Raw genomic sequence first — 19,677 nt, forward strand, 5'->3', positions numbered from 1 at the left:
TCACCCAAAAATAAAAGTTCACTCATTATCTACTCGCCACTATGCCGATGGAGGTGTGGTGGAAGTGTTTGACGCCACAAAACACTGTTTAAACAGCTTTGCAGCCAAATCCAACAATGGTGACCATTTCTTCAAACTTATAAAAAAAAAACATTTATCCCTTCTGCTGCTGTGTAGTCATCTGTGGTGACAGCTGCTGTTATAACAGGTGTGGCTGCAACCAGACCAGTCAGCAGCTCATCTTAATTCACTATTACAAATGTGAATGATTCTGGCAATGTCAGGCTTTAAATTGATGTCAAAAATTGATATTTAAAAAACATTTTAACACAAACATTTAAAAGCATCTAGGAATAAATACAAATAAATAAAAAATAAAATGTTGCAGAGTTTACATGCAGAAAGGGGCCCCTAAACTGTTGAATAACAGGACAGACAAATAAGATACTAGGTGTACACATCCAATGAATATAATAAAAGAGAAATATACAAATTTCAATTGGGATTAAAAACAGAAACATGTTTTAAATAATGAATTCATAAATAAAAAAACTCATATCAGCATACAGATACCGTTTAAATATAAACAAAAATAAAAATAGAAACACATCAATTTGTTAAAATAGAAATAAAGACAAAAAAAATACAAAACAGAGATTAATAAATAAATCAAGGTTAACATGTCAAATACAGATAACATTTAAATGTAGATGTAAACAATCAAACAAATAATAAACATGGCGTTAACATTGAATGGGTATAATTTACTAGAGATAAACAAATTAAAAAATATAAATATAATTGAGATGAAAATGAAAGATTAAAAATGTATCGAATTGGTATAGGGTACTAAATAAGGTGTCCCAATAAGTCAGCCAAATATATTTGTCCAAAAAAAGTAAAATAACTATATGTATTTAGTTTTTGTTTTACGTGAGTCTTATTTGGACAGAAAACCGGGAGGGCCGTGACGTCACCGGCCGACTGACAGCCGACGTTGCAGTAATGGAGGAAGTGAGAGGTGAGTAAGATTTTCTCCTTCACGTACACTTTAATTCGCGTGTTTAATCCACGAACGCGCAGTTAGCCGCTGCTGCAAAGGTCCGCACACACCGCACGGAACCGGAGGAAGCTTTGTAACCTGGTGTGAGTGACCTAACAGCTCGGTGTCAGCCAGCGTCCGCATCCTCAGCCCAGCCCAGCTCAGCTCAGCCGGCTGATCGCGGGATAACACGACGCAGATACACTGTGTGAGGGAGGCAGCTGCTGTACATGGAGCCCAGAGCCGTGTCACCACATGGACAAACTATCTGCCGCTAGGCGAGCCTTTCTGTGCACAGCCGATTCAAGCAGGCGAACACACTCGAACGCAAAGCTGCTTAGTGGGTCAGTCAGCTGCCATTGCAATGCAGTGCATCACTGATGGAATATGTGTACTTACTGATTATATGACCAGGATATACATTTACACACACTGCGTCTGTCTGTGTAAATGAGCCACACCTCACTGGACTAACCTGTTATTACACTGTGCATGAGCAGAGATTCATGTTCTTTGTGTTTTTCTCTCATTTGCAGTTGGGTCTTATGTAGGAGTTTGGCTGTTATTCAAATGCCATCCATTGTAACACCCTAACATTTTGCAAGGATAATGGAAACCCTTGGATTCACTTTTTGTCGTCAAATAGTATATATGTATTTATAAAGAAACAGATACATAACAAGGCAGGCGTCAGTTTGGAAGGACCAAGCAAGTTGTTGGGCTTGACAGCAGACTATCATTCAAAATTTATATTCAACATCTGACCCAACATTTTAAATCAAATTCAGATTCTTGGACAAAATTAAAGGATGTTTGTCTTCTTCCGACCGTAAACCTATTGTACAGTCCACCTTCATGTCCGTCCTGGACTGCAGAGATAGTCTGTGTTGTCGTGCTGCCCCATCAGCACTTCAGCAGTGGGACTAAAGAGCATTGGGATTTTGTAGGTGTACGGGAGACCCTGGAATATACTGGATTTGGGCTAAATGTTGTTTTCTTGAATAAACTGCAGTTTTTCTTCTTATTCAATTATTCAATTATAAAATATGTGAATACAATAGAGACATCTGCCTTTATAGTTTCCTTGTTCAATTTGACATCTACATATGCTTTTGTCCAGTTTTATCCACAAGTTATGAACAACCTTAATATAATCAATTTAAAATCCCATATGACAAGAAAACCATCAAATGACCACATTTGTGAGGCTATAACCAGCAAAGCTTTTTACATTTGTAGTTACTAAAAATTACAAATAAGATTGATGATTGAGATAGTTGAAAGTTAACTGTGTCCTAACAGTTGTTTCCTCCACAGTGTTTCCCCTGACCTGTGCCGTGCAAAATTATGCATGGGGGAAAAACGGATTGGACAGCGAAGTGGCCAAACTGGTGAGTGGCGGAGATCCACTCGCCGTGATAGAGGATGGCAAGCCCTATGCAGAGGTAAGGTACCACTTCATTCAGAAAGTATATCAAAGCACGTACATCATAACTGGAAAAACACAAAAATCAGTTCATATCAACAGACTGGTCCTTGAGTAAGACACATCACCATGATAATCCTAAACACTGATATACACTATTGTATCAAGTGCATATAAGACGTGGTTTAATGACTGTCACTTTAACTGGACAAATATATACAAAGTCAAAGTTGGACAAATAATACTGGAGGTAGAATGAGTTAAACATTATATGATCAGTAGCTTTCATTTTATTGCAACAGCAGCTCTGTAGAGCAGTTACAAAACAGAAGAACACTTTTCTCTGAGCATTGAGAGAAAAGTGTTCTTCTCTCTCAATGCTCTGTATCTTAGCTGAGTGGCTCGTTCACATGCCTGTCGTATGTCTTTTCTTTATTTAGCCGCACGAGCTCTGCATGGCTCGTCATGAAGGTCATTAGTTCAGCTTAATGGCAGTGCTGACATTTGTACACACTGCAAGCCCCATTAAAGTCACATGCTGGTCCCATTGGCTTTCATGGTCATCTGCAGGGATAGTATGGATGGCTGCACCACAGTAGCAGAAATATATAAATACAACAGTTAAAGATTTAAGTTGTGTAATTTCAGTAATCTCTTTCATATATTCATTAATATTTGTAGAGTGCAAAATCACAACATACATTATGTCATGGCACTTGACATAATCCCTTTTAACAAGGAGAAACTTCCAACAGAACCAGATTCAGTTTGAGCGGCCACCTGCCTCGACCAGTTGGGAGAAATAAAGAGAGCCAAACCAGGAACAGTTGTAGAGCCGTTGTATTTTATGTTCTGTCAGACTTGTTGCAATGAAAACAGTAAAAGTGATACTAATAGATGTAATGATGCTGCATCCATCCATTGACTATGGTGTGTATTCCGTGAGGGTGCCGGGAGGACTGGAGTCAATCCCAGCTGTTTTAGGGTGAGAACCGGGGTAAACCCTGGACAGGTCACCAGCTCATCACTCATCAAAATAGGATCCACGAGTCAAAGATGCATTCTGTAGCTTTTATTGACATCTAAACTTATAGCAAACATGACGATAAACAGAAAAATCAACAGTCCTACTGTGTGGTTTTTGTATGTAACTGGCCAAACTAATTACATTTGTGAAAATTAAAGGAGAAACCACACCCCCTGTCCCCCTTACCCAGACCATGATAAAGGCAATATCTGCTGCCTAAATAAACAATTACCAACATCGGCTAAATATTAACTTTGGCTCCTAGACATGCAGGGGGCATCTCTACTGAGTCCCTGGAAAAAGGAAGTTCAGGACTGACCTAGGACACTAACTAATACACTAACACCAGAGTAATGCTGTCTGTTTCAGCTGTGGATGGGCGCCCACCCAAAAGGCGATGCCCAGATTAAAGACAACAGGATTGTGCAGACCACACTGGGCCAGTGGATCGCCCACTTCCCTGCCTGTCTGGGCTCCAAGGTTAAGGACACCTTCCAGGGTCAGCTGCCCTTCCTCTTCAAAGTGCTCTCTGTCAACACAGCTCTGTCCATACAGGCCCACCCCAACAGAGTGAGTTCACAAACACTCACCTGCACAGTGTTCAAATACCAGGAAATTGTTTAGCAGATGACATTTTTTTAAATCCATACAAAATCTTAGTAGTTTCTGTGTTTGAATAAAGATTTACACAGTATCGTCAGTTTCTCCATGAATAATTAAAAATACCATGTGTTTCTTTACCATGCACAATATATAATGAGTTCATTCCAACTGTGTGTGCCAATGTTACACTTAAGTCTATTTACAGGTCTGGGTGGGGTACTACTACATATGTATACATAAAAGTTGTGGGTCCAGAGGGAGCAACAATCCAAGGGTACATTAGTTGTACTCGAAAAGAAGGCTATATATTGGGGTGTATTAAATGATCACATTTACTCTGCAATGTAAAATATGTTATTAAGATTAAGTATTAAAATCAGTTGTTAAACACATTTTAAAATATCACATTTTTATAATGCTGTCTCCTAAAATGTATATTTGGAATTCAGGCCATTCAAAATAATTGAAGACAATTAAAGCACTGTCATCCAACAGTTACCAAGAAAGTGATCATGTATGCTTCGAAATATTGAGTTCAGCAAGGTTTTGGAAGTGTTTTACGATGAACTATAGGCACACTAATATTCTAAGCATACTGTGTGCCACGTTATTTAGCACAGTTGGTTTGAGGTTGTGACCATTGACCTTTCTGTCATCATCGTTTGCTCAGGAGTTAGCCGCTCGTCTCCATGCTCAGTTTCCGGAACACTATCCAGACGACAACCACAAGCCAGAGATGGCCATTGCACTCACCCACTTCCAGGGCCTCTGTGGCTTCAGACCAGTGGAGGAGATCCTGGGATTCCTTAAATGTGAGTCCATAATTCCCATAGGGTGATCATGGATTGATTTCAGGAACTGGAGGAGCAAAGGCGTACAAGATGACATACACACTAGATAAATATTTCCTAAAAGTTGTATTCATACCTCGTGCATTTGTGTGTGCGCATCATCAGGTGTCCCAGAGTTCCATGCTCTGGTGGGTAACGAGTCAGCAGTGGAGCTGCGGTGCAGCATGGGAGATGCAGTGCGTACAGGCCAGGTTCTGAAGAAGTGCTTCACCAGGATGATGAACTGTGAGAAGAAGGTGTTTGTAGACCAGCTCAACATGCTGGTGAAGAGAGTCACAGAGGAGGGTGAGGACACTGAGGGAACCGGCTTATGAGCAAGAAACAAATGGAATTCTAGGGTTTAATTAGCTTAGTCAGTGCTTACTCACTATCAGCACTTACATTTCAAATGAATGCATGGAGCATTACGTTGTTACCCACTATTTTTACAAATGTGCTCATGACCTCCTGTTTTACTCAAAGATAACCTCAGTTGGAGTAGTTACAGTAGAGCTGACATTGACATGTAAAAAACATGCAAATACAATTCTATGCTACATACAGCATAGAATTGTATTTGCACCAAAAAATGTGACAATCTGGAGAACAATCCATTGAACATTTTTATCATTCTAAAAAATGGGGCTTTAAAACACATTTAGAAAAGAGCCCCTGTCAGTTATTCAACACTTTTTGACATGTTATACTGACGCAGTCCCGCTGGTGGATGTTTGACACACGCAGGTGCAGCAGGGAAGGATACGTCTGGCAGCAACGGTGACCTACTGCTCCGTCTCCATTCCCAGTATCCTGGAGACATTGGCTGCTTTTCCATCTACTTCCTCAACCATATGTCGCTGGATCCTGGTCAGGCCATGTTCCTGGGAGCCAATGAGCCTCATGCTTATCTTTACGGAGGTTAGCAGGTGCCATTTCTTTACGTTCAAAGTGAGATTTAGCTTACTAGATTCTATCCAAACCAGATAAGAATGAGTACAGAGGTAGAATGTGGCTGTTGGCACTCTGCAGTGCTTCTGTATGACAGGAAATCTGCAGGTGAAGCAACAAAGGATATTATTTTTGAATTTGTCTTGTTATCAGCCTACCCACTTGAAAGCCAAAAGCCAGCAATTCAAATTTTAAATTTCACACACTCATAGATTTAGTTCACTTAATATGCTGTATAAGAAAAGACAACACAGAGGATCAATAAAATCAAGGCATTGAAATTTAATTAGATTTAAATAAAAACTGAAAATGCAATTCTTGAGGGAGTAACCAAGCTAAGATGATTGTTCCAAGATCGTATCTGATCATACGAAGGAAAGTTCAGTCTTCTTAATTAAAAATCGGTTTCATTTCTGTCCATCTAGACTGTATCGAGTGTATGGCCTGCTCAGACAACACTGTGAGAGCCGGTCTCACACCGAAATACATCGACGTCAACACGCTGTGTGAAATGCTGAGCTACAGCCCTGCCCCCGCCAGCGCCAAAATCTTCCCTTGTGTCCAGGATGCCTCAGATCCCTTTGTGTCACTGTATGACCCCCCAGTGCCGGACTTCACCGTCATGAGGATACAGGTAGGAGTGTCCAGTCGATTAGATGCTTATGCTGTGGTAGGTTCATTCCAGGATAAAAAGTGTATTTTTAAATTTAATACAAAATCAATGTCATATTTTTGGCCTTAAAACTCTTTAATCAGTGAAAATAGTATGTACTAGGTCTTAAATATGTTTAGGTCCTAATTGTGTTAATGGTGACATGCATATGTTGTAATGTCTCTGTTTGCAGTACAAGCGTTGTTGTAGTTCTTTCTCAATGATACAGACATAAGCACATTGTAAAAGACAACAGACTACAGACAAGACCAACATGGAATTGATAACTACACTCTTGTCTGTGGGGAAGATGATGGATACCCACCATATCTGCCAGTAGTTAGCAAGATAACGGTCATTCTCTACTCGGCTACGTCACCTTGTCCTCAATTATGAGAAAGTGCAACTACCTCTGAGACCGACATTCCTTTATATCTATTGTATCTCACAGAGTTCTGAACCGTCATTCATGATGGTCTAAATAAGGTCTTAAGATGTCATAAATGTAACTAGTTGAAAACTGAAAAAAAACAAGTGTAGTGGATGAAATAATAAATAATATAATTTCCACATTTCAGACCAAGTAAATTAAACGCCTGCTGAAAAAGAGAGGAAAAAAGACAGTCTTTGTAACATTTTATAGATAGGTAAACCATCCTACTTAATTTGTTAATAAAAAAAATGTCAACAGGCCTTTGACAGCAGTTACCAAGTTGGTTTGATCACCAAGACGAAATTTTAATAGTTTTAAAAAAGCCTTAATTGTACAAGTCAGTCATGAGTGTGTGAGTCAGAATGTTCAGAATAGGACCCTGAAACTGAAGCAGCTAAATGATCCATATTTATTTGAGCTATTTCATGTTTAAACACTTTTTATACAACACACAGTCAGGGATTGTTCAAGTAAACAGTCTCACCAAGCCAGCCCTCATAATACCTTCAATTGTTCCACATGCATTGAATGCAACAAACAACAGTACTTGTTGCACCTGCAGTTTTCCTGCTAGGACGTCATAATGCTAGCCGTGGAAACAACTTGATTTTGAAGGCCTCAAAGGTTTAGACCCACCCACAAGTAAACAAGCAAGGTGGTTTAATAGCCTCAGAAGATTTCACACATAAAAACATCACCCATTTACTTTAATGTAACTTCATATAAAACATTCTCACGATTGTGCTCATTAGAACATTTTAAAAGTTATTTACTTTGGTCCGAGAATTTAGGCCTTTTCACACTAGGTAACACAGAAGGATGTGTATAATCAACGACTATTTAAATATTCGTGATATCTTTCATATATATGCTCAGCTTGTTGTGACCCGTCCTTCCTCCAGGTCCCAGCCTCAGTGAAGCAGTACACTTTAGCCCCAGTCGACAGTGCCAGCATCGTCCTGGTCATCGAAGGCGACGCCACGGCAACCTCAACTGCTGCTCTCTCTGATGTCCCACTGAGGCGGGGCACCGTCCTGTTTGTCTCAGCCAACGAGAGTGTGTCCCTGCACATCACGTCCCCGTCAGGGATGAACATGTTTCGAGCCTGCTGCCTCCTGTAGTTGTGAGTCTGTGTCTGTGTGTAAAACCTCATACTCCCTGTGCTCAAGGGTGCTGGACAAAGGACATACTTAGAATTAAAGTAAAATATACTTACTTTTCAGTTTATTAGGTACACCTAGCCAATTGGACCTGATGCAGTCCAACACAAAACTGCAATAGAGCGTACCTTATGAAGTTCATAGTGTTCAGTTTGTGTTTTGTTCATTGCTGTTTGTGTCTTTTAACAGGACCATGTTCTTTTCTTTTAACTGAGCAACTTTTCAGTAAAATGTCCGTCCAGCACAGAGAAACATTTCTCTTATTGACCTCTTTTTATGAAACAGCTGGACAAAATAATGGACACATCTCTCAGTGTCACACAAAACTGCAGCCTCCAAAATGAGTCTAAGTTTATTTCTAAAACAAACACTGACTATAAGTCTGCATAAGTTCTAACTAGGTTTACCTAATAAACTGAAAACTGAACCTTGATATTTTTATGAGGACGTTCAAGTGATCAAATCTTGAGAATTAAAGTTCTTGACCTTGAAATCAGCAGTTGAGAAAACAATCTTAGCTGAAGTCCATTTAGTTACTGTGCTCAGAAAAAATCATTTCTACAACGTCTCCGTTCAATAAGGGAAACACGACCTGCTGATGAAGATCAATCTCCACAACTAATAAACTAACCTTTTGTTGAGGTATCTTTTTTATTGGGAACGGTTCATCGTCCTAACTGTTTCCATTTTTATTCTAAGCACAGCGCCTGCTGTACATTCTTATAATTTTCAGTCAGAGATGACAATCACTAACAGCGACCTATTAAAAGACCAGGGTAGGGGACAGAGTCCTGCTCGGGTCCATTATTACAAACCCGCCCACGCCCACAAAGCTCTGAACCAGACTCGACCTGTTACCCGCAATTATCAGTCAAATCAAGTCTTGCGACATGACTCATCACCTGTAATTAAACACATGCTACATATACATCCCCTCACATCTTATTCCTCCCCTTGAGTTGTGGCTTTAAAAGTTGCGGTTCTTTTTGCTAGCAAAAATTCAACTGTGAACGTATTCACCACCAGCTATTTCTGTCTTTGATGTGATTCATCTTCATGTGCAAGCGACTTCCCTGTGGGCTGTGACAGTTTTTTCATGGAAGTGTAGGTGTACACAACAAAACAAATCATTGTAGCTGACCAGCTGATTTATCCGTTAAAAAAAGAACTGCATAATCGTTTAGATGTCTGATTCCTCATTCTCATCTGATTTATCTTTAAAGCCCTGTCTGTGAACTTATATGAAAATATTTTTTAGCGTTACTCAGCCCCTCCGCAGGTTACCCGACCCGGTGCAGGACTCTAGTAGGGGATACGTTCATGCTGGTGCAGTACACCACCACTCACTGCTTGTACGACTATGTCACCACACCGCTGACGAATAAGAATGTCTGTCCAGGACCACCGGTGCATTTACCTGCTTTATCATTTAAACTTGAACAAGTAGATAATACACATTCTTATATCAACAGCTGAGAATATATAGTGTAATACAACTAAGATGCCTGTGCATGTTTAATTTAGGAACTTCTTTTTCTGTGACAGTCACACTGATGCTGACCCTTTGGAGTATTAAAGCTTTTAACAGTTATCAGCGCATGTTAATGGTTTGGAAACTTCACATCCAAGTAGTAAACAATCCTAAAGTAAATATAAAATAAAAAACAGGACAGGCCTCTAGCGACAACTGTCACATTAAGCATGACTACATGGGAACCAGGAATGCATCTTCTATATGACTAAAAATGCAGACTGCTGCTTGTTACATAGGTGAAAAACTTTGGTCCAAGCCCGGCCACTCATCCTCATATTGTAAAATTGTACGACTAAATGTTGTATTTAGTTTTTCTATTATCAAACATGTCTGTATTTGAAGCAACATTTCTTTAGACTTTGTATGTTTTGTTGTTTGTACTGATCTGTCAATGATGCATTATATACTGAGAAAATATCCCTGAACTGGCTGCAGTTTTTACCTGTACATCATGAAATCAATGAGGTAGTGATTTATCTTTACTATAGACTTTACACGTCGGTACATTGTTTTATCTAGGTTATGTCAACATGGTGCAGATCTCCATGCGAGGGTCGATTTGAATTCAATCAATCATGATGTCATGGATTTTCTTGTAACATTTTTTTATAATTCATCTTTAATCCAATATTTGAGAATGAAGCCTTCGGACCTAGCAGTAAATAAAAACTCTTCTTTAAAGATTGACCCAAATGACTCACCAGCGTATTGAGCCGAGCTCCACTGAAGCCTTTACCGACTTCATGACCATGTCAGTAATGTGGGTTGATCTCCAAGCTTATCCCCAATGCACTAACCCTTTAGTTATTTGTTTGTGCTCATACTGTTGGAAGAGAATGGAAGAATATTAGAGACTAGAAACATGTTAACATCAGTGCAGATGAAAGAAATGTTATTCAGCCTTCCATATCTTTAAAAACTAAAACAAACTATTTGCTAACTTTTATAATTGATTTGAAGGTGTCACTGTTTAAAAAAAGGGATTTTGAGTTTTAGCCTTTAATCTGGCACATCTTTCCTACTGATGTTATTTCAAGTCATCTTTATAGTTCTATCATGTACTTTGCACAGAGATCTTGTCTGATTTTTTGTTTATTTTCTTAATTTTTTTCTTTTAACTCATGTCCTTCATATGCACACAATTCTGAAGGCCACAGTGGTTTATTTTAATTATTCTATTCATCTATTGTTAGACGATTGCTTGGATATTTCTCTAGTGAGGGCATGGTTAAGCGTTGTTGAATATGGTGATGCTGTAGCATGGGCCTGCAGAGAACGTGTATGCAACAATGGTTTAATAAAACTTGTTCTGTTCCTTAATTGTCTAAACTACTTGTTCTGTTCTGTCTGTAGTGTTTCCTTGTTTAAACCTTTAAGGGTCAACAAATGCTGTAAAATTGTATTTTGAAATCAATGCAAGATCCAGATTTTGGGAGGGGCAAAGTTAGTCCTTAGTCCTATTGGCACTGAACTAGCTTGAGATTTGAGATAACGTGGGGTAGTATAAAACCTATTTGAGTTTTAGGATTGTCTGATTGGGACAATAATTCTGGCCGGGAATTCAAATAGTTCCAGGCCACATTTCACGCAAAGGACCAGGGGTCTGATTTTTAAATCAGAACCCTGGTCGTACGCAAAATAAAATTCAGATTTATAAAACCATGTGCACGCACACCTAAATGCAATGTTCACTTTATACATCCCTGTCCACCTGGAAACGTTTGTACCTGGATCTGCCTCATGAATATTAAATGATGCTGCAGACCAATGGGTTTCCACGGTGAGTCATGACAGTCACGGCATTAAGCGATGAGAAGAGGAAGCTAAACTTTCTGACACTGACATTAAGGTGATGTTAGTGAGGTGGAGGTGAAGAGCGACTTTATGGGACAGCAGTGATGTCACTAATAAAGAAAATGCACTGATACACTGCTGCTGCTGCTGTTGATAATACAGTGAGTGAGAGTGAGGACAATAGAAAGTACAGAGCCTGAAGTAAAAAAAGATCCAATTCAAAGGGGGTCTGAGACACTGTCAGAATGTCAGGGGACTTGTTGTATTTCATGTTCATGTTTTAGTCATCCACAGCTGCAGGTTTATTCAAATCAGAGACACCTGTGATGTCCCTCATCTATAGAATTTAACAGAATTATTATTATATGCTTGTGTTTGTACTGGGATGATTCGGATCCGTCGGTGGATCTGTGCGATGCTGGACTCAGCTCAGCACAAACAAAAGATGTTACTTTATTGTTCTATTATGAACAATATTTAACATATTTATTATATTTTCCTCATTCAAATATGTATGATAGTTACATGTGTCCAAAGGGGGAACGAGGTGAGGGGTTTGTTTTGAGGAGAAGGCACTCATCTGACCAGAGAATCTCCTGCTACTTCCTTGAGTGAGAGGCAAACTCTGGGGAAAGTCCTGACCCAATTCTTTGGAGCTCCTCTTCTCTAAATATCCAATTTCTTTTAAATCAAGTACTCATAAGCAAACTATACAATTTAGGATAAATACATTTATTAGCAGATTCATTTACCTCCAATCAAATTGTTCATCAAATCTCCTTAAACATAATAAGTACAGTTTTCTTTCCACAAATGAAGTCATATACAGGATGTTAGGCAAGTTACGTGAATGTTTTTGGAATAATTACACAGGATGTTCATCTGATTTTAAAGATAAACTCTAATAAAAAGGGTCTCATTGAACTAAACTCACAGAACCCTTAGTTACTAAAGGTTCTATGAGTCCCAGTTGCGAGGGTTGAAAGGAGAAGTACTGTGTGATGGGTTGTGTTTGTTCTTTTCCTATCACCTTTCAAAAGCTTAATTGCTTGCCACGATAAAGAAGATGATCATGTTTGATGATAGCATTACTGACCATTCATGTTCCACCCGGCAACCTGTAAGGACACATGAGCCTCAAGTTATGATGCAGTGAGTTTTATTAGTTCTACTGTGGGGCACAATGTAAACTGTACACTCTGGTAGGAGCTGCCAGTCTTTTGGCCTCATCTGTTTTTCAAAAGTCATTGATGTAAAATATCTTCTAATCCATTAACTTCATTATTGTCCTCTACTTTGCTCTCTGTGACCTTCACCGCCTGTCTTAAGTGCTCCCACAGGGGGCGCTGTCCTGGCATCTGACCGGACACTTTAGCTTTGGCAGCTTTCACACCTGCTTTGCGTGCGATGGTGTCCAGAGTAAACATGTGCCTACAAACCAACTCTGGTGTGGGCTGAAGCACACTGTAGAGAGCCTGCAATGCCCGCACGTCCTCCAAAGCATCATGAGCCTTGTAGGTCACACCCAGCAGCTCCTTCACCAGGCTCTCCTGTCGAAAGCTCTTGAGGCAGCGGTCCTTCAGCACCTCACGGGCCAGTGGGAGAGTGTCCACGCAGCCCGAGATCGATGTGTTGAATCCTGCTCTGAGGTCCAGTTCGTCAAGAGCTCGGGACAGCACACGGCAGTCGAAGCGACGGATGTTGTGGCCGATGACGAGCGGGCGTCCGAGCATTCGGAGGAAAGCCATGAAGGAGACCAGGACCTCTCGCAGGGAGTTGGTGAGGACGAGCTGGCGATGGAGATACAGCCTCTGTCTGCGAACCCTGAAGCCAGTGACTCTGGCTGCTCCCCGCTCCATCCGACAGCGAGGGAGGACGTAAAGGTTGAGCGAGTGTCCTCCACTCACTGCCGCTAGCTGTACGATGTCACAAGTCTCACCTGGTCAAATAAAACCAAGCTTCAGAGGATTTGTTTAGGTGCGAGAACCTTCAAGTTACTGGAGTGTTAAAGCAGCCGATTAGAAAATCCCAATATGATTGTAGACTGTTATGCAAGAAAGGAGTTAACAACAGGAAGTTGGGGCATTGGAAGATAAGTGCAACATCAACTTCAAATTCACACATACTATACTCACGCTGGAATAGAAACTTACCTGGAAAAAACTAGAATTTTGAGCAAAAATACCAGAATTTTTCTATTTGAGTCCTTCTGTCTTAGTTATTAGGCTTATGCAAAAAAACACTGAATTGATTTCCATGAAAAATTTGAGGGGTGAGGCATGACCCAAGGAAGAATCCATTAACTTTTGTTGTAGATCTGGATCAGTGGCAGATACAGTTTGAGGTAAAGTGTTTATTTATCATTTTCATTGTTTTCTCCGAGGGAATAATGAATGAATATCCATTCAAATGAAAATCTGGCACAGTTAGGGAAGTGATATTTATGGGAATAATACAAATCTGGATCCTGTGATTTTTATTGTGGTTTCATAAGGGGACTGTTGGAAATTGTAACTTGTCCCTAATGATTGAATTAACACATTCTGGATTCACAGGATGAGAGCCACACACAGTCCCACACACAAACATTTGACAACTAATGGGACATTTCTGAAGTAAATTAAAGACTTTTTCAAAAAACGTAAGACCTGTTTTCCTCTAGCACCTGCAGTTCAAGGACGAGGTAGAGGTGACATAACTCAAGCCTCTGACAGTGTGGTCTGACCGGTTGGTGTGAGGTCAAAAAGTAGCTCTGGTATGTCCTTTTATTATTTGCTCAGTGGGAAGACTAAAAAAGGGCCCTTAAAATATTTAGCCCTCGATTTCCACAATTTGGGTCCAACATGTGAACACACACACGACACATGTTTGTGTTGATTCTGCTCATTATCTCTGGAGGCGACAGCAGAACTTGTGTGCGCATAATCAGGGGTTTTACCTTTCTCCCATGTTAGAGTTATTGACTATTGGTTATTAGTCCATCCAATCACAGGGGCTGCTGATTGCCATTGCCACAATATAAACAAATATGATGATATATTATTAGAGTTAGACCTATATCCATGAGTCCCAGTCAGGATGTGGTGATGCTGGGACTGAATGTGAGGGAACATGATAACTGAAGTCAGTCCCTTTACTGGTGTTAGTGGTCTTACCCAGTCCAGTCGTCTCCAGGTCAAAGAAAACCACAGACTCCTGCATCACGCCACACTTTATAATACCTGACTCTCACATGCTGTCCATATATGAGGTAGAGGTACCGACCGCTTGTATTTAAACAGAATGTGTGGAGCTTATCTACAGCGACGTGACGCTACGTGTGTTCCATCGTGAAAACTCCCCCGCCATGTTTTAAACACCGGCGACGGCCTAGACCGGAAGTCCCAACATTTTCAAAATAAAAGATTCATCGCAACACAATGCAGAACCGCAATGACATACTATCTCATAATCATCACTGACTAGCTCAAAATCAACAGTTATTTGCTCATTATATCACTTACTTTCTTATCATTTCATCATTTAAATCTCATCATTTTGATTTAGCCTTCACCTAATTTTTGTTTCATCGGAAGAGATGAGCCATACTGACAAAATAAACTGGTCGAAATGTAAATTTAAGTTATTGCTTAAATGGTAAAATAAGTCAATAGGATATATGTTGATATATCAATCATTATTGGAGCCAAATCATACATATTATATATGCAATTACACACACAGCAAGGGCATGGGTAAATCTCACATGTTGCTATTTATACCCCCGCAGTACGCAGACATTCAAACTGAGCTTTTCTATACATTTTAATATACCCTTGCTTTAATTTTATGAACACAGCTTGAATTAATAACACGTTGTAGTCCGACTCTTTCTGATTTATAAATGTTCCTCAATGATTACAGATTTTTACTGCAATCCTTTGTTTATTTTTGTCTCCGCACGTTTGCTATACCACCAGCTGTGACCCCAACAATGTCACTGCTTACTGTATCTGAAATGTTCTTAGTCCAAAGGATAATCAAATGTTGTAAAAAATACTCCTCATACTAATTTTTTTCTACAAATGTAAAAACACATTTTAATTAGGGAGTTTTATAAGGTATTTTATGTTTTGTGAATAAAGTGTATAATAAGAATAAAATTGGCCACTTGTCTGTAAATACGGTGAGATATCAAGAGATAAAAGCGTCAGCTAAATGAAATGTTATGTTATGTAATATCAGTATAAACAAATTAGTATAAATCCAGCAAAACATCTGTATACATTTCACTAAAAGACAACATTTTTACCTGCTGTGCATGATACTAACAAAGCTTCCCTGAAGGTCATCCTGGGAAACTACATTCTACATTTAAAGACTCAGACTGACTTCTTAACAATGGATGTAAAAAAATATCAATGTTGTCTCTGCTCATTCCTGAGAGAGGTTTCCTACATTTCACAGAATGCTTTGCAACAACCCCTTGGAAAAAAGATTGGAAGATTTTGTAGGGGTCAATGTCTTCAAATCTAGATATCTGGGGAGAGCGTGGCCTAGGGGATAGAGCGGGTGATCTGCAACAAGAGGGTTGCTGGTTCGGATCCTACTCTTTTTCCCATCTGCATAAGTTTCTTTGGCAAAGATGCTGAACCCCAAAAATAGCCCCTCATAAATGTTGAGTGTACTTAAAATGCAAATCGCTTTGGACAAAAGCGTCAGCTAAATGACATGTGACGTAATGTAGAAAGAATGGCAGTCAGGGAAAAATGTGACAATCAGGCTCTTTAAACAAAACACAGCATGTTCCATGCTTTAGCCCCAAATTCAAACAATACAAACATGACAAGGAAGCTTTAACAGAAATGGTTTAATGACTCTTGTAGGAATACAAATCCTGGAATAGAATCAACACCTGAGAGTATAAAAAAATGATACTTAGTATCATTTAGTAAAAAATTAAAAGAAGAAACAACATACACAAAGTATCTTTGATTTAGAGTCGCATTATTTGTCTGCCATGACAGAAATCTGACTTGCCTCTCATTTTCTATAAATGAATGTTTTTTAGGACATTAGGGCTGCATTAAAACTACTTCTCAAGACATTATTTTGATCAGGATTCCATATCTTGTACAGCTCCTGTAGCATCCTGGCATCCTCCGTGGCATTATGAGCGTCGTAGGGCCATCCAAGGAAGTAACTGACCAGAAACGGCTGGGATTGTTGGGGCAGATCAGGATGGAGCCACTTGCTCAGCTGTAAGGTGTCCAAGTACCCAGACACCACCTGCTGGAACTCCTGCAGGAGGTGGTTCTGCAGCAGCACTCTGGTGAGAATAGGGGCATCAAAGCCCTTGGCATTGTGGGCCGCCAGCAGTATGGGACGCTGAAAGGATTGAAGGAAGGCTATAAAAGAGGTGAGAGCCTCGTAGATAGGGATGGTGTGCAGACGATTCCCACGGAGAAACAGGCCACCATTGCTAACGGTGAGGCCCGTAACCCGTTGGGCGCCCTCAGTGATAGCGCGGGAGGGGAGGGTGTAGACGTTAAAGAGCCTCTCTCCACAGACAGCAGACAACTGGGTGATGTCACACACGTTGGTGTCTGAAATTAGAGGAGGGTCTGATTAATGGGAGATATCGGGAAAGATAAAATAGAAATACAATTTTTTTTTTTTCTGCTTGTTTTGGCTGCATTTAGAACTCTTCTCAAATGAGTGATACAAGTATTACAGAAATACTAATATAGTGTTTCAATAATGACTGATAAATTGAACGACAAGAATAAGCATAAATGCATTTCTTATCAAATTGTATGTTAATCTATGAATAAATACACAAGATTGTAAAGTAATCAATTGTTAGATTTTTGTATGGGTAATAAAGAAAATTATTATAATTACAGACATGTATTCAAAATCAACATTAAACAGCCAATACGTTTTAGAACCACATTACTTTATTCATGACTAAATTATGAAATTTGAAACTATTTGAAATTGCAGTTTAAAAAAAGGAACAAATCAATGGCTCCACAAACTAAGTTGAGAATACATTTTTAATCAAACAGTTAAAAGGGCCACCTCCATTCCAATTTCCGGTTTCCCTGCTGATATTCCATTCAATTGCTATTTGATAGGCTGAGTCATTTAGCTTCTTAGTGACACTGAGTTATACTGAGGTAAAAAAATGCAAACTAAGAAGACACAGACCTCCATCAAGGCTGATGCCCTCTCTTGCCATTTTCCAAAATTATTTATCTGGACTAGGTGGCCCCCCATATTCTAATTTGCCCGGTTTCATAATGAAGCAGAACAAACATTTTAACATGAGAGATTTTGTATCTGTCCGCGGACATTGCACTGATGTCATTGTTTCTTTCTTATTTTGACTTGTGTTGTGACCTGCTCTCTGTGCCTTTAAATTGCTCTGCTGGGACAAATAAAGGTGTTTGTTGCATTATGAAGCTGAGAACAGGTTTCATTCATAAGTCAGTCTTCCAGTCACGGGGAATCTGTTGCACATGAGAGCGACCTTGATGCACGTGTACCCCTGCTTCTACCAAAGATTTCAACACAAACACAGTGACATCAGGCACATCTGTATACTCAGAGGTCAAAACAGCATAATTTGGGCTTCAGCAACTCAAGCTCTTCTTCCTCTTGTTTTTGAACGATATTTCCTCATTTTCCTCAAGAGTCATGTGACAACTCGAGAACATTGGATCACTGGATGATCCTGTATTCTTAGAAAAATGTTTTACATAGGAAAGATAGCAGGGTCTCAACAAAACTCCAGCCTAAAGGTGAGGGGCCATATATGCAGATGCCAAACTGATGGTTTAGTAGGGTATACGTTATAAAACTGGAGAAATGTTTGGTGTTTGTTAGATTTAGATTGTTATAATTTTTTTATTAAAGGGAAGTCAGCTCAATTTTCAGTTTGGCACTCAAAACCAGCTCCTATTAAATAAATCTCCCCCTCACTCTTGTTCATGGTGACCCATCATGAGTGCAATAATGCCTTTGATGTTTGTAAGGAACAGACATATAATATTCCATTTCATTATCCTTGTTATGTCTTGAGTGGAAGGTAAATCAAACATCCATAATAAAACTTTCATTGTCTGTTTTCAGCTTTTTTTCCTCCGAGCACCTCGACCGTTACACCTGAAATATAAACTCATACATTTTCCAGCTGGCATGACCAAGTTTTCACAAACAACCACATGGCTGCAGTATATTTTATAAAAGCATAACAAAACATATTCATCTAAATTAATTCAATAACTTATTTTAGTGTCATTATGAGGGGTGCATTCTCACATCTTGTTCTCCAACGTTTTCAAAATCAGCTAAGATTTGAAATCCTCTAGTGTGCAACAGGCATTATCTGCCCCCTCTAGGGGGCGTTATAAGGGTGTCTAGCTTTGGCCCTCCTGGTTTTGCCTTGACATGTTTCACTCAAAGATCTGACCAGAATATGCTGGGTCTTTTCATAACTGTTTTTTTTATGTTGAAGCCACACAAACACCGTTTCAACTTGTATAACAGAATAAACAAGAGTACAATAACATTTACCAAATAGGACTGTGCTAAAGAAATATCAATAATTATTGCAATATTGCAATAGTTATTTTGAAATCTTCGAAAATACCTGAAGACTTCCAGTAAGTGGACCAAGCTTCAAAGATCAAGCATAAACCTCAAACCTGAAAAATGAAAGGTTACTTTAAAAACACAAATATTACAATAGGCGCATGTTCTTGAAGCAGCTAATTATAACACTAAGTATTTTAAAGACATGAAACGGTCATTTTGAGTTTAATAAATAATGTGATGACCGATGAGGAGGAAGAAACCTTTACCTAATCCAGTTGTCTCCAGGTCGAAGAAGACGATTGTAGAGTTGGAAGACATCTGCAGAACAGAACGTTAGGGTTAAATAGAAACTAACTCTCAGTAAGATACCTGTTGAAAGTAGATTTGGAAGCTGACAGCGGGACAGTCGGTCCGCTGATTAAACTCACTTTCTAGGATTTTTTCTCTCCGCTCCAGTCGCTGCTTCTCCGCACCTGTTTTTCGTGAACTGAAACTAACACCTCTTTTCAGGGAAATGGAACTTTCTCACCTATTCGCTCGGTTTCGGTTTTTAGCCCCGGGGCAGGATGGGAAGTGGAGTCTTTTGGTCTGGTAACTCGGCAGAGTGGATAACTTGAAACTATTGGTTTAAATGAATGAAGTGATAT

The 19,677-nt window shown here is 39.5% G+C and overlaps 3 protein-coding genes across 3 annotated transcripts; 1 reads left to right on the forward strand and 2 right to left on the reverse strand.

Moving 5' to 3' along the window:
- Nucleotides 1–991: 991 nt before the first annotated feature.
- On the forward strand, nucleotides 992–10,975 carry mpi (mannose phosphate isomerase). Its single transcript, XM_062389339.1, has 8 exons — nucleotides 992–1,021; nucleotides 2,360–2,487; nucleotides 3,865–4,065; nucleotides 4,769–4,910; nucleotides 5,055–5,234; nucleotides 5,673–5,846; nucleotides 6,302–6,510; nucleotides 7,864–10,975. The coding sequence occupies exons 1-8, from the start codon at nucleotides 1,006–1,008 to the stop codon at nucleotides 8,080–8,082; spliced, it is 1,269 nt and encodes a 422-aa protein (XP_062245323.1). The 5' UTR covers nucleotides 992–1,005; the 3' UTR covers nucleotides 8,083–10,975.
- Nucleotides 10,976–12,192: 1,217 nt separating this feature from the next.
- plex9.2 (PML-like exon 9.2) lies at nucleotides 12,193–14,803 on the reverse strand. Its single transcript, XM_062390352.1, has 2 exons — nucleotides 14,605–14,803; nucleotides 12,193–13,388 (listed from the first exon to the last, which is right to left on the reverse strand). The coding sequence occupies exons 1-2, from the start codon at nucleotides 14,648–14,650 to the stop codon at nucleotides 12,694–12,696; spliced, it is 741 nt and encodes a 246-aa protein (XP_062246336.1). The 5' UTR covers nucleotides 14,651–14,803; the 3' UTR covers nucleotides 12,193–12,693.
- A 1,475-nt stretch (nucleotides 14,804–16,278) lies between these two features.
- On the reverse strand, nucleotides 16,279–19,556 carry plex9.1 (PML-like exon 9.1). The gene is made up of 3 exons (XM_062390867.1): nucleotides 19,459–19,556; nucleotides 19,297–19,348; nucleotides 16,279–17,034 (listed from the first exon to the last, which is right to left on the reverse strand). The coding sequence occupies exons 2-3, from the start codon at nucleotides 19,346–19,348 to the stop codon at nucleotides 16,496–16,498; spliced, it is 591 nt and encodes a 196-aa protein (XP_062246851.1). The 5' UTR covers nucleotides 19,459–19,556; the 3' UTR covers nucleotides 16,279–16,495.
- Nucleotides 19,557–19,677: the final 121 nt, after the last annotated feature.

Source organism: Platichthys flesus, chromosome 6, assembly GCF_949316205.1.
Source record: "Platichthys flesus chromosome 6, fPlaFle2.1, whole genome shotgun sequence".
Lineage (NCBI taxonomy): Eukaryota > Metazoa > Chordata > Actinopteri > Pleuronectiformes > Pleuronectidae > Platichthys > Platichthys flesus.